Source organism: Typopeltis vanoorti, chromosome 15 (genome assembly GCF_054136105.1).
Source record: "Typopeltis vanoorti isolate ZY-2024b chromosome 15, IOZ_Tvanoo_1.0, whole genome shotgun sequence".
NCBI lineage: Eukaryota > Metazoa > Arthropoda > Arachnida > Uropygi > Thelyphonidae > Typopeltis > Typopeltis vanoorti.
The window spans coordinates 81,353,213-81,365,770 of NC_143563.1; the positions used below are offsets into that span (position 1 = coordinate 81,353,213).

Sequence of the window (12,558 nt, forward strand, 5' to 3'; positions counted from 1 at the left end):
AAGTTAAGAAGGAAATCATTGGGAAGCATGAACAAGGTATGCAAGTGGCCGTCATCGCAAGATTTTATAAGAAGTCTACGTCAACGATTTGCACAGTATTAAAGAAGAAAGAACTAAAGGGGCTAGATGTAGCAAAAGGAGTCACGAGAGTATCAAAGCAATGGCCATGTATTCTGGAAGATGCAAAAAAATTTGATTTTGGTGTGGATAAAGGAGAAGCAACTAGCAGGTGATACTGTGACCGAGAACTTGATCTGTGAGAAGGCAAAGGCCTTGTACGCCGACCTCGTAAGTAAACTGCCAGGTACGTCTACAGAAAATGAAAAATTTTGTAGAAAAGCACCACCCGAGTAAGGCTGTGTCAGTGCGAGTGATGAATCTGTTTAACAACAATGCAATGTCATATTTCCATGAAATCCTCAAAAGGAGGCAAAAGCAAGTGTCATTGGATAAGTTCCTTGTTAAAGTCGCACAAAAAGAAAAAGAGCCAACAGATAGCAGTGATTCCGTTAGTGACAATGAAAGTCGTCCTACCCAATACAATTACTGTAATATGTAATTATAATGTAATTAATAAATTCGATTACTTTATGTATACAGTATTACATTTAAATACATAATAAAAATATAAAAAGGTATACATATACTGTATAAGGTATACGAAGGTATATGTATTTTGTATTAATCATTTTTATATGAATATTTCTGAGTTTTGGAACGAATCATCTGAGTTTCCATTATTTCTTATGGGGGGGGAAAATTCACTTTGATATACAAGTGCTTTGGATTACAAACACATTTCCGGAACGAATTATGCTCGGTTTCAAACAAAGCATAATTCGTTCCGGAATTTGCTGTGAGACTTCCGGTATTGCACTACGTGCTAGGGTCACTTGCATTTGCTCACGCCAGTGTTGCCGATACTTTATAGTTTACTATATTCGGCAAGAAACTCTCTGATTCCAATCTTTGAGTTTCTTATTCGGTTTTAAAACTATGTGGGATTTAATATCCCCTTAATTTAAATATTGTTTTCATTGCCGAAATGAAGCTTCTTAGCGCTTTATACTTAAGTAAATTCCCAGACCGGTTTCAGCCTTTTTTGAGGCTTCATCAGTGAGTAGCTAGACCTAATACCGAGGTGTATAGCGAAAAGGACTTATGTACTCTGCGATGCGAGTTTCCAAACAGGTGCAACCATCAAGTTACTTAAGTATAAAGAGTTAATAAGCTTCATTTTGGCAATGAAAACAATACACTTATACACTTCGGTATTAGGTCTACGCTACTCACTGATGAAGCTTCAAAAAAGGCTGAAACCGGTCTGGGTAGCATACCATAATGTAATAACAGCATACATTTCCTACGAAATGTGTTTTTACATTATGGAAAATACCTAAGAATAGCGATCAGAATTTACCGACTTTGCTGCGAGACTTCCAGTATTGCACTACGTGCTAACTTGCAAACTTGCATTTGCTCAAGCCAGTGTCGCCGATATATAGTTTACTATATTCGGCAAGAAACTCTCTGATTCCAATCTTTGAGTTTCTTATTCAGTTTTAAAACATTGTGGGATTTAATATCCCCTTGATTTAAATATTGTTTTTATTGCCGAAATGAAGCTTATTAGCTCTTTATACTTAAGTAACTTAATGGTTGCACCTGTTTGGAACTCGCATCGCAGAGTACATAAGTTCTTTTTGCTATACACTTCGGTATTAGGTCTAGCTACTCACTGATGAAGCCTCAAAAAAGGCCAAAACCGGTCTGGGTAGTGACCTCCCTACCATAATGTAATAATAGCATACATTTCCTAGGAAATGTGCTTTTACATTATGGAAAATACCTAAGAATAGCGATCAGAATTTACCGACTTTGCTGTGAGACTTCCGGTATTGCACTACGTGCTAGGGTCACTTGCATTTGCTCACGCCAGTGTCGCCGATACTTTATAGTTTACTATATTCGGCAAGAAACTCTTTGATTCCAATCTTTGAGTTTCTTATTCAGTTTTAAAACTATGTGGGATTTAATATCCCTTTAATTTAAACTTTGGAATTTTTTTTAAGCTACATTGAGTTTTTACATTAGGAGCAGGCTTCTTTAAAAATGTGAACATTACATCCAACTTAATCTGCACAGTGTGCCTTTTCTGTATAAATTTCTCTGTAGCAAGCAATTACAACTTCCATCATTCTCTATTTTACTAAATCTCTCTATATTGGTGGTCCATTTCCTCAAATTCTCTTATTAATTGTTAGCTTTTTAACAATTTTTTCATTGTTAGCTTTTTTGGGAACTCAGCTTCTGTTTGTTCTTCTGGTATTTTTCTCTCTTCTTCTGAAACTTTCTGGCTTCTAGTTCGATATGCTCTTTCTTCATTTGAGAATACTTCTTTCAAAACTTCCACCAACTGCATAGCGTCTTCGTTGTCTGATTCCAACACTCTGGCTAGCAGCACTTGTCACCAATCTTTTTGTTAGGCTTTGTCAAATCCTGTGAATATATGAACATATATTTTCAGCAGGTTCTCCAAAATACTATTCATATACTCTGCTGTCACTTCACTCCATAAATGCCATATTTATGGCATTTGAGAGATATTATATTCCTTTCAAAAGTCTGAGTTTTCATACCTTCAGTATTCAGTATATGCATTACAGAATGGCCATAGTAAGCAGGAGTGGCTGTAATCATAACCACATACATCATAAGGACTAACTATATATGTACTATAAAACACCAAACATTATTAAATTTTGGAATTTTGAAGTATAATTTTTGATTAGGATTCACTAATATTTACCATTTGATTAATTTTTTGAACTGTAAACCACCAGATAAATCTTGATATTATGAAGTTATGTTACATTACATGGCAAGTAGGTGAGTGCAGCTCCATGACCTGTGTAACCTCTTTTGATCAGCATAAAAATAACGATGAGGAGGAATACACGAGGGAGGGATTTCCTATATATTTTGAATTATCTGAACATAAAATTCACATTGCTCCTATTTACTACAATAATATATATAGATCAGAAAAGCTTTATATTATGCTACCTCAAAATTTCTTTTTTATTTATATAAAGTAATATTCTTAAATTCAGCCTCAAGTAATTAAGTGAATTATCTCATATCACCTATAATGATTTAAAAAATGCTTTTATAATTTAAAGTTAATGTGTGGTATATTTATCACATGAAGACTATTTGTTGAACAATTAAGTTTAACTCTCAACTAGTTTTGTATGCATTACAGTAGTATAATTTTTCAGGAGAGTAAAATAAAATCACTAAACTGATATTACCACAAACTGGATTTTGCAACAAGCATGCTAATAGTTTCAGTAACACAGAATATACAGACTAACGAAAGTGCATACGATTCACAATGGATTGATATCTAGCAATGTGATTAGAATGTCCAAGATTTGCATGCACCAAGTAAAAAAAAAAGCAAAAAAAACGGATTCAATGGAGGATCATATCTTGCTTCTTGTTACACTGATTAAGATTTTTTTAACAACTTCTTTGTCAGAGCAAGCATTCAAAGACCCATGTTCTTACAAAATAAATTGTAATCAATATAGGCCATTTATGTATACTGTCATGTTTTTTTTTTCTTCCCTCTCCACCTTCATTATGCAGATGATGCAAAGTTGGGACGAACCATAAAGAGTAGTGAAGATGTTGTGGCCTTGCAAGAAGACTTGAATAAATTGAGTGATTTGGCAAGCAAATGGGGATGTGAGTTCAATGTTGCAAAATGTAAGGTTTTAAAATTTGGAAAACAAAGATGGGATGCAGAATTTATGCTTGGTGAGAATATATTGTTGGAAGTAGAGGAAATAAGAGATCTGGGAGTGATAGTGGATAAGGATCTAAAATTTAGGGGACACATCGCCAAAATTGTGAAGACAACACAAAGACTTCTGGGAATGATGAGGAGGACACTGACGTGTAGAAGTAGGGAGATTCTTGTTCCATTGTATAAGGCTTTGATTAGGCCACACATGGACTATTGTGCCCAGATTTGGTCACCTGGTTTTCAGAAGGATGAAGAGATGTTGGAAAGGGTCCAAAGGTGACTGACTAAGGTAGTTTCTGACCTCTGGAATGTCAAGTATGAGGAAAGATTGAAAAGATGTAATTTGCAGAGACTAGTGGAGAGAAGGAAGAGGGGAGATATGATAGAGACCTACAAGTTGGTAAGGGGTTGTTATAGGATCAATGGTGGAGAAGTTCTACAGCAAATAGTGGGAGATCAGGGGAGAACCAGAGGTCATCCCTGGAAACTGTATAAAGAGGGTGTGAGTAGGGGAGTGAGAGGCAGGTTTTTTTCGTGCAGAGTTGTGAATGATTGGAATGCCTTGCCTGAGCGTGTGGTGTCTGCAAGGAGTTTGAATGTGTTTAAGACCTGGTATGATGAGATGTGTGTGAGATAAAAGGACCTCCTAGATGAGTCTTTGACTCCATGAGGTCTTGTTTAATAATAATAATAATTATTTTGACATATGTACCTTATCTTTTTTTCTGTTCATTGTCCAGAGAACCCTTTTAGGATGTTTTATATATATTTATATTTTTATTGCAACTATTTTGTAGAAGGATTAGATTCAGATGTTTCAGTTCTTAGTTTTATTTTCTGTGTACTGCTGGAAATGTTAAATGTTCTGTCTTGTAGGCCATTTAGGGTTTTCACAATATCAAATTTTTGTGACAGATGGCTGGCATGTTGCATGGAGTTATCTTCCTGGATGCACTGATTTTCTACAGACTGAATAGTTAAGTTTATTTGGTTTGGTTGAACATCCAAGAAAATGTTTAAAAAAGGCACAGATTTGTTGTTTTCTAATTCAACAGTCAACTTGATGTGGAGATTAACAAAATTTGAATGGTAGCAATGTCAAGTTGATTCTACCATTTGTTCAGTCCAATCATTTTGATTAAAACGTTCATGTCTGCATTCTCTAGTCTCTGTTCAAGCGTTTTATTTCTAACCCAATTGTCAGATCTAATAAAACTGATTCAAGCACTGCCTTGTGTACTGCTAGTTTGGTATTTTGGTTAATTTCCCTCTTATTCCACAAAAATGTATTCAATTGGTTCCCCACTATACTAGCTTTGCTTTTCTTGCAAAAAATTGTGCTTAAATAGTTCAAATATTTTACTTATTCAATAGGTTCTCAATAAGAATGCAGCTGATGTTTTTCTATGTTCTTGTCTTTTTTTTTTTTTAAATTGCTGAATTTCATACCATATTTGTTACAGCAGTCATTCATTTAGTTAAAAGGTCCTGAAGACAGCTGCATGAAGTAGAATTGTATCAAATTTAATGCCACTTTTTTTCATAAAGCGAATTTTATAGACAATGAATAACAGCGATATAGCATACATTATTGTCTTAAACTTTATAAAAAATCAAACCAATCTTCCTATATCTTTCTCAATTTTAAACACTGACTTACAATTAAGTACAAGCTATATATTGCTAACCTGGTTAACTAATGGGATGACATCACCACTCCTCTCCAACCAACAGGCTATAACTCAACCCCCCCCCCCAACGTGGTATGAAAGTTTCAATTGATAGATGGCTTCTTTCAATTGGTGTGAGACCACCACTTCACTTACTGAACACTGCAAGTGACTTGAAAAAGGATACCATGTAAATTATTATCATGTAACATTACTTAAAATTATTGTTCTATGTTTGTTGGCTTATTGTTTAAAAAGTGTTAAGAAGTTTTGTTTGGAAAATGTTATAAAACTATTGTCAGTAAAGACAATGTGATATATAGATTTTGCATGCCATATTTGAAAGCAGTTTATTTAATGTTTAAGTTTCTAAATACAAGGACGATCTGGAAAGTTCTGATAAACACCTAGAACAAAAATGATATTTCTGAAAATATAATTTTTGTTCAAGAAAGAAAAAGAACAAATCATTACAATTTATAAAACATGGGAGTTAAAGGGTTTTAAAATATGTTCTTTCTTTTGGTTATATCATTTGCTTTGATATCATTTTTGTTCTGGGTATTTATCAGAACTTTCCTCATAATACCATGCTTTAATATATGGACTAATCAAGTTATCTAAATCTTAAGTTACTTGGATGCCATTTGGGTATTTACATTTTTCACTACCATTTTTCTCTATAATCTCTCAGAACACATGATGATTTACTTGCCAGTAGGTTTTGATATATTTCTTCTTCTTCTTTTCCATTACTGCCTCTTTTAACTTTCTGAGTCCACTGTTAGATCTTGAATGAGGACTCTTTCAACAAAAGAATCATTCCTTCATTCAAGATTTAACAAGAAAGACAATTCTGAGATAGAAATACTTGTACTATTAGTTAAGAAAGCAAAATATAAAAGAAAACATGTTAGAATTACTTTAGAAAGAAGTAAAATAGAGGACAAAATTTTATGTCTAAATAGAATTATATTGTTTAAAATTATTGATGTCAAAATTATACTCTATGTAAGAATGTATGTCTAAGTACAAACAAAGGTCCAAAGGTTGCTAGCTAGCTGCCTACGATGACGTAACATTCGAAGCGAAAGCGTTCGTCGAAGGCAAGCTGAACTCGCGTTCGGCAAAAAAAGCACTCTTCAAGGAGCAGAAGTGTAACGCAACCACGTAGGGAAGAATAGGAGAGTGCAATGAGAGATCCTCCGATACGAAAAGAGAGCGCTACAAAGAAGAATAAAAAGCAAGTTCACGCAGGCTTTGACCCCCGTTTTTTCTGTTCCTGTTTCTCGTGTGTGGACAAGCAGAGCGCTGACCGATCGACAATGACGAAAGTAATCTCCTTCCCAGTTGCTAGCCAAAGGAGTCGGGCATGCTATACGAGAGCTGGCGGTAAACATCAACTAGGGCCATCAGTAAGAGTTTACTGATGCGAGACAGCGGAAAATCCCCCTCTGAAGGATGGCCCAGATGATGACAGCGATCTGGTAGATGAGCGTTTGTGTGGCAAAGTGCAAAGAATGACCATTTGTGTCGATCAGCGTAACCTCCACGTGGATGCGACTCGATCAAGCAAAAGGACATATGACTACAAAGGACGGACGAAAGAAGTGTGATATCCTCTCAGGACACTGGTAATGTACAGAAATTTCCTTATTCATGTAACAATTAGAATTAAAGGCAAAGAGAGAAGAACAGATTTCTAATTGAAAGGAAAGAGAATGTTTAAGTGACTTTTGTGCTCAGTAACGTGTTAATCATATTGGACTAGTAGTCTGAAAGCCTGAGAGGTATGCAACACTCAGTTGAATGTGAATTGATCTTTGTTAGTGAGCTTTACTTAGAATTTTGAACTAGTGTTTTATGATGAATGTGTACTTATTTAACCTAGAGATGTAAATAGAGTATTTGATAATTAGAATGTTCCTTATTGCTTAGCTAGTGAATTAGAATTTTGATATGGCTAGTGAATTAGAATTTTGATATGACATACCTTTGATGTGTGGAAGTTTATTTCTAGGCAATTTGATATTTAATAAACATGTTTTTTTTTATGTAAGTTTAAGTTTGTCTGAGCATGAGACTGATTTTACCACTCATTAAAGTTCGAACCTGTGAATAAGGGGAAATTAAAGAAAGTTTTTTGGCCAAGACTACAAATGTTGAATTTTCTATAGGCACTTAATACTTTAACAAGATTAGGTAATACTTGAACTCTGGGAAGGTTTCTTTGCACAAGAATTCTTCTGTGCTAAGACTCTGGCTGGCGCAGCTATATCAAACAAATTTTGTCAGAGTTCCGAAAGGAGAAGCGGCCCCCAGAGAGATAGGTTAGATATTTCAAGCTTGGTAGGTACGACAGGGATAAGGATAAAAAAATAACGGAAAAAGTAATGATGTAACACCATCATATAGTTTTGATTTTTCTATCCTTGCAGATAACTTCATCCCAAGCTTGCCTGGCTGAACAAATGTTTTCTTCAGGGTCTGCCAATGAATGTCTAAGGTTTAGTTCTTATTTTTAAACTCTTTCATTTTTTATTGAATCATATTTGTGTATCTGAGTCTATGATTCTTTTGATAACTTACAGACTTTTCAATATCATATTAAATTTTTTTGCTCAAAACTAAGCAGTACTTGCTTACTATTTCAATTTTTCAAGCCACTTCAGGCCTCTCATACTGGATGATAAAATTCATCTAACTATGATTGAAAATGTCAATATTCATGGCAGGATTCAAACCCAAGTCCACTGGTTGGAGAGCAACCAGTGGACTGTGGGTTTTAAGTTGAAGTGCATGTATGTATATGAACATGCTTGGGCTTAATGTCTCTGTGGTTGCTGTTGGGGGGGGGGGGGGAATGGTATTCTATAAGACCCTAAATTAAAGGAGAAACACTAAACACATCAAAATTATCTCCTACTCAGAGGACTGAAAGGCCAATAGTTATGTAACCCAATGAACATATAAAACAAAGATTACATTTGCATATATAACATCATACAACTAAAAAACAGAACAGAGAGTACCAATTCAAATTTATTTGCATATTATATATCATTCACTTACCTATTTACCAAAATTACCAATAACTGAAATATTTTGAAATAATTTTGACTGGATAATTACTTACACTAATGCCATCAGCATTACTTTTTGGAAACTCTTGAAAATCACAGACTACAAAAGCAACTAGATAAGTACTCATATTAACTGTGGAGTGGAAGACGTCCAAAACCAAATCATTATCATATGATTTAGACTGGTATACCTCAGAGTTGAAATATGCACTGTGATTTTTGTCATGTACCATATTTAGCTGAAATGAAGCCTTTAAAGCAGGTTCATCAAAGCATGGAAATGCAGACCTTGCTGCTGTAGGTTCAAAATGTGTTGTAGCTAGAAACCTATAATCATAAAATATTTAAAGCTTAATAAATTATTTGCTATAACAGAAAAATATGCCTATAAAAATAACAAAACTGCAATGTTATAATACCCAGGCATCTCAACAATTAACCATTACTTACACAGCCTATTATCATTCATATTCAATAATAATTATTATTGAATAATTAATTATTGTTATTTATAAATATAAACCAGAAGAAATTATAAAAAATTACTTAGTTATTGCCACTAAATATACATGAGAATTCATAATTACTGTTGTATTATTATTATCATACCCTCCATGGGGTCAGCAGACTCATTGTGAAAGTTTCATTCAACTGGCAACATGTTTATCATACTGAACTTAAAATCCTTAATACTCCCAGCATTAACATCATATTCAGGTAATGCGTTCCCCATTCACTCACAATTCTCCAAGTAAAAAATCTACTCCTCACACCCCCTTACACAACTTCCAGGGTTGGTTTCTGGTTGTTCCTCTCTCACCTTCTACTCTTTTTATAATCCTCTCTGGATTAATCCAATAAAATCTCCTCACTAACTCAAATGTCTCTATCATATCATCTCTTTTCGTCCTATCTACCAAACTCTGTAATCCACATTCCTATAACCTCTCTCCCCAGAGTAATGACACAGTCTTAGTCATTCATCTCTGGATCCTCTCCAATTTTATTGCAATGTTTTCACATCATAATGAAAACCAGGTTATAAAATCTGAACACAACAGTCCAAGTGGGGTGTGATCAGTGCTTTATACAGTAGCACACCTGCTTCCTTATCTCTACATGTTAGTATACTTCCTATCATAGCAGCAATATAATGTGCAGTCTTAGCAATGCTTGCAATATGGCCTCTAAACTTCAGTCTCCCATCAACCATCACTCCCAAATCTCATCCACTGCCTTATATTTTTGTTCTCCAAAATGCCACACCTTGCACTAATTAATGTTAAAAAATTACAACCCTACCATTTGTCCAAGTCAAAAGTCAATTCAAATCTTCCTGGACACAATTAAAAAAAAATACAAAAACAATCACAGCATTTGAAATGAAATGCTTAAGAAAATGTTCTTCATAGGGAATTCACCTTGCCATATAAAGGATAAGAAAGAAGAAGAAAATGAGACAGCTATGGGTGCCCCCACTTTCTCTCAATTTAGCCAATATGGACATAGAACACTTAGAAAACAAGCTATAAATAAAGGAACTTTTTTGTAATTTTACTAAATATAGTTTGTTTGAAGTGCCTTTTTTACTAGACTGAATTGGAAGATCATGATGTAAAAATAATCATAATTTAAAATTATGAATATTTTTACAGATGTTTATGTTAGTATATTTTTAGTTTTGGTATGTGCCTGTTACTGATATTATTATTATTGTCAAAATGAAATGTAAACCATTTGAAATTGATGTACTTACTAGAATCTCATAATTTGTAATAATTTTGGTTTTATTTTTATTGTAATTTAAAATTGTGAAGTGTTGAGATATTTATTGTGGTTTGTGAAGACATCCTGTTTGTGCTAATGGAGACATGTCAGTCTTCCTATTTACATAACATGCACGTGTTCACTGAGGAGTTTGATGTGTGATTGACAGCTGAGAGAGAGAGCATTTGGTATCGAAATAATGAGGAAAACAAGAGGGAGAGAGCTAATGGAAGTTAAAGAACGCAGACCACAGAAATTTTGTTGTTAGAAAGTTTTTTCGTTTTTACATGACAGCTGGAAGAATATTAATAGAAGATTCTAAAAAGGAATCTTCTATTAATAGGAGTTGAGGAACTTGAGACTGTCAACAAGTATTTAGTAAATAAAAGAAGATATTGCAGAATGTTCTAATTGAATGTTCAAGGAAATGCTAATTGGAAACTTTCATCTGTCTTAAGGATGCTGGATATATTTATTATTTCTACTGAAAAGGGCGACGGAATTAGCTCAACTCAGATATGTTGTTTTTGAAGTAGAAGAAACTTTTTTCTCTGGTACAATAAACTGTGCATCAAATAGAACTGCACGAGGTAAGAAATATTTATACTTCAGTGAGACAGGAGGAATAATATTGTGTGCTATGTAAGGGTGATAAGAAAGGATCCTATGCAAAAGAAGAAGAGAATTTTATTCAAATTAAGTGGATATTGAATCCAACATTATTTCAAAGCTGAATAAAGAAACTACAAGAGTTTCGTGCCTAATATAGAAACTATAAAAGTTTCTATATTCTACAAACCTTTCATGACAGGGGCAACCTGTAGTAAAGGTGGAATAAGCTCTGATCACTATCCTTAGTATTTTCCATAATGTAAAACATATCTCCTAGCGGACATGTATGATTTCATACATTATGGGGTGGGGGGGTTCACTACCCAGACCGGTTTCGACCTTTGTTGAATGTTCAAGTACAGGTCAAACACCAAAAACTCAGTGCTGTTCCCCTCAGTTACAGGCTCACCCTGCCACTGAGAAGAACTCTCAGAACCAGTTGGCTCTACACCGTGGCAGGCTCACCCCACCACTGAGCAGAGCCGCTCATTTGATCATATCTCATTCGAAGGGTAACAACAGTGCCTCAGTTAACTTCACGGGCTACAGCATTGCCATTCATTACCCTCCCACCCAGGACCTGGGTGACAGCAACATCCAAGCCACAGTTAAAACTTCATGGGCTACAACATTGCCATTCATCATTCAAGCTTCCAACCAGTTTCAACCTTTGTTGAGGTCTCGTCAGTGGGAGCCAGACCCATATGTAAATACTCAGGTTGAAGTGATGCAACTTATACTTTACCATATGAATTGCCAAAAAAGGTGTCACATCACAAAAGGCACCAAGAATTAATGAAAAAAAGAGAGCCAAAAGGCTTCACTTCGGCGATTCAAAATTATTCAAATTAAGTGGATATTGAATCCAACATTATTTCAAAGCTGAATAGAGAAACTTATAATAGAGACTCTTATAATAGAGAAACTGAATAGAGTTTCGGTGGATCCAAGCATAAGCAAACCATCATGACAGGGGCAACTTGTAGTAAAGGTGGAATAAGTTCTGGTCACTATCTTTAGTATTTCCCATAATTTAAAACACATCTCCTGGTAGACATGTATGATGTCATACATTATGAGGGGGGGGTCATACCCAGACTGGTTTCGACCTTTGTTGAGGTCTCGTCAGTGGGAGCCAGACCCAGATGCAAGCATCATACATGTCTGCTAGGAGATGTGTTTTACATTATGGAAAATACTAAGGATAGTGATCAGAGCTTATTCCACCTTTACTACAAGTTGCCCCTGTCATGAAAGGTTTGCTTACACTTGGTCCGCCAAAACTTTTATAGTTTCTATATTCGGCACGAAACTCTTGTAGTTTCTCTATTCAGCTTTGAAATAATAATCTTGGATTCAATATCCACTTAATTTGAATAATTTTGCATTACCGAAGTGATGCCTTTTGCTCTCTTTTTTTCAAGAGAATTTTATATTTTTGGATAAGGCCCTAACAAGGAAACTGACTAAGAACATTTTTGTTGTTGTGAAAACAAGGTATTTATTCTGGTTAAATATATGTTAAATTAAGTATATGTTAAACAATCCAGTAATAGAATAAGTCAGAGAATAGGTGATTATTATTATTTTTGGATAAGAAAATCTCTCTAAA

At 34.6% G+C, this 12,558-nt stretch overlaps 1 protein-coding gene across 2 annotated transcripts in view; it reads right to left on the reverse strand.

Moving 5' to 3' along the window:
* The window catches only part of LOC150098929 (glutamyl aminopeptidase-like), a 354,155-nt gene that overhangs the window by 298,921 nt on the left and 42,676 nt on the right, over positions 1-12,558 (reverse strand). For both annotated transcript variants that reach the window (XM_090405705.1, XM_090405704.1), the window contains exon 3: positions 8,621-8,894. In XM_090405705.1, coding sequence (XP_090261831.1) covers positions 8,621-8,894 — 274 coding nt within the window. The remainder of the gene's footprint in view (positions 1-8,620; positions 8,895-12,558) is intronic.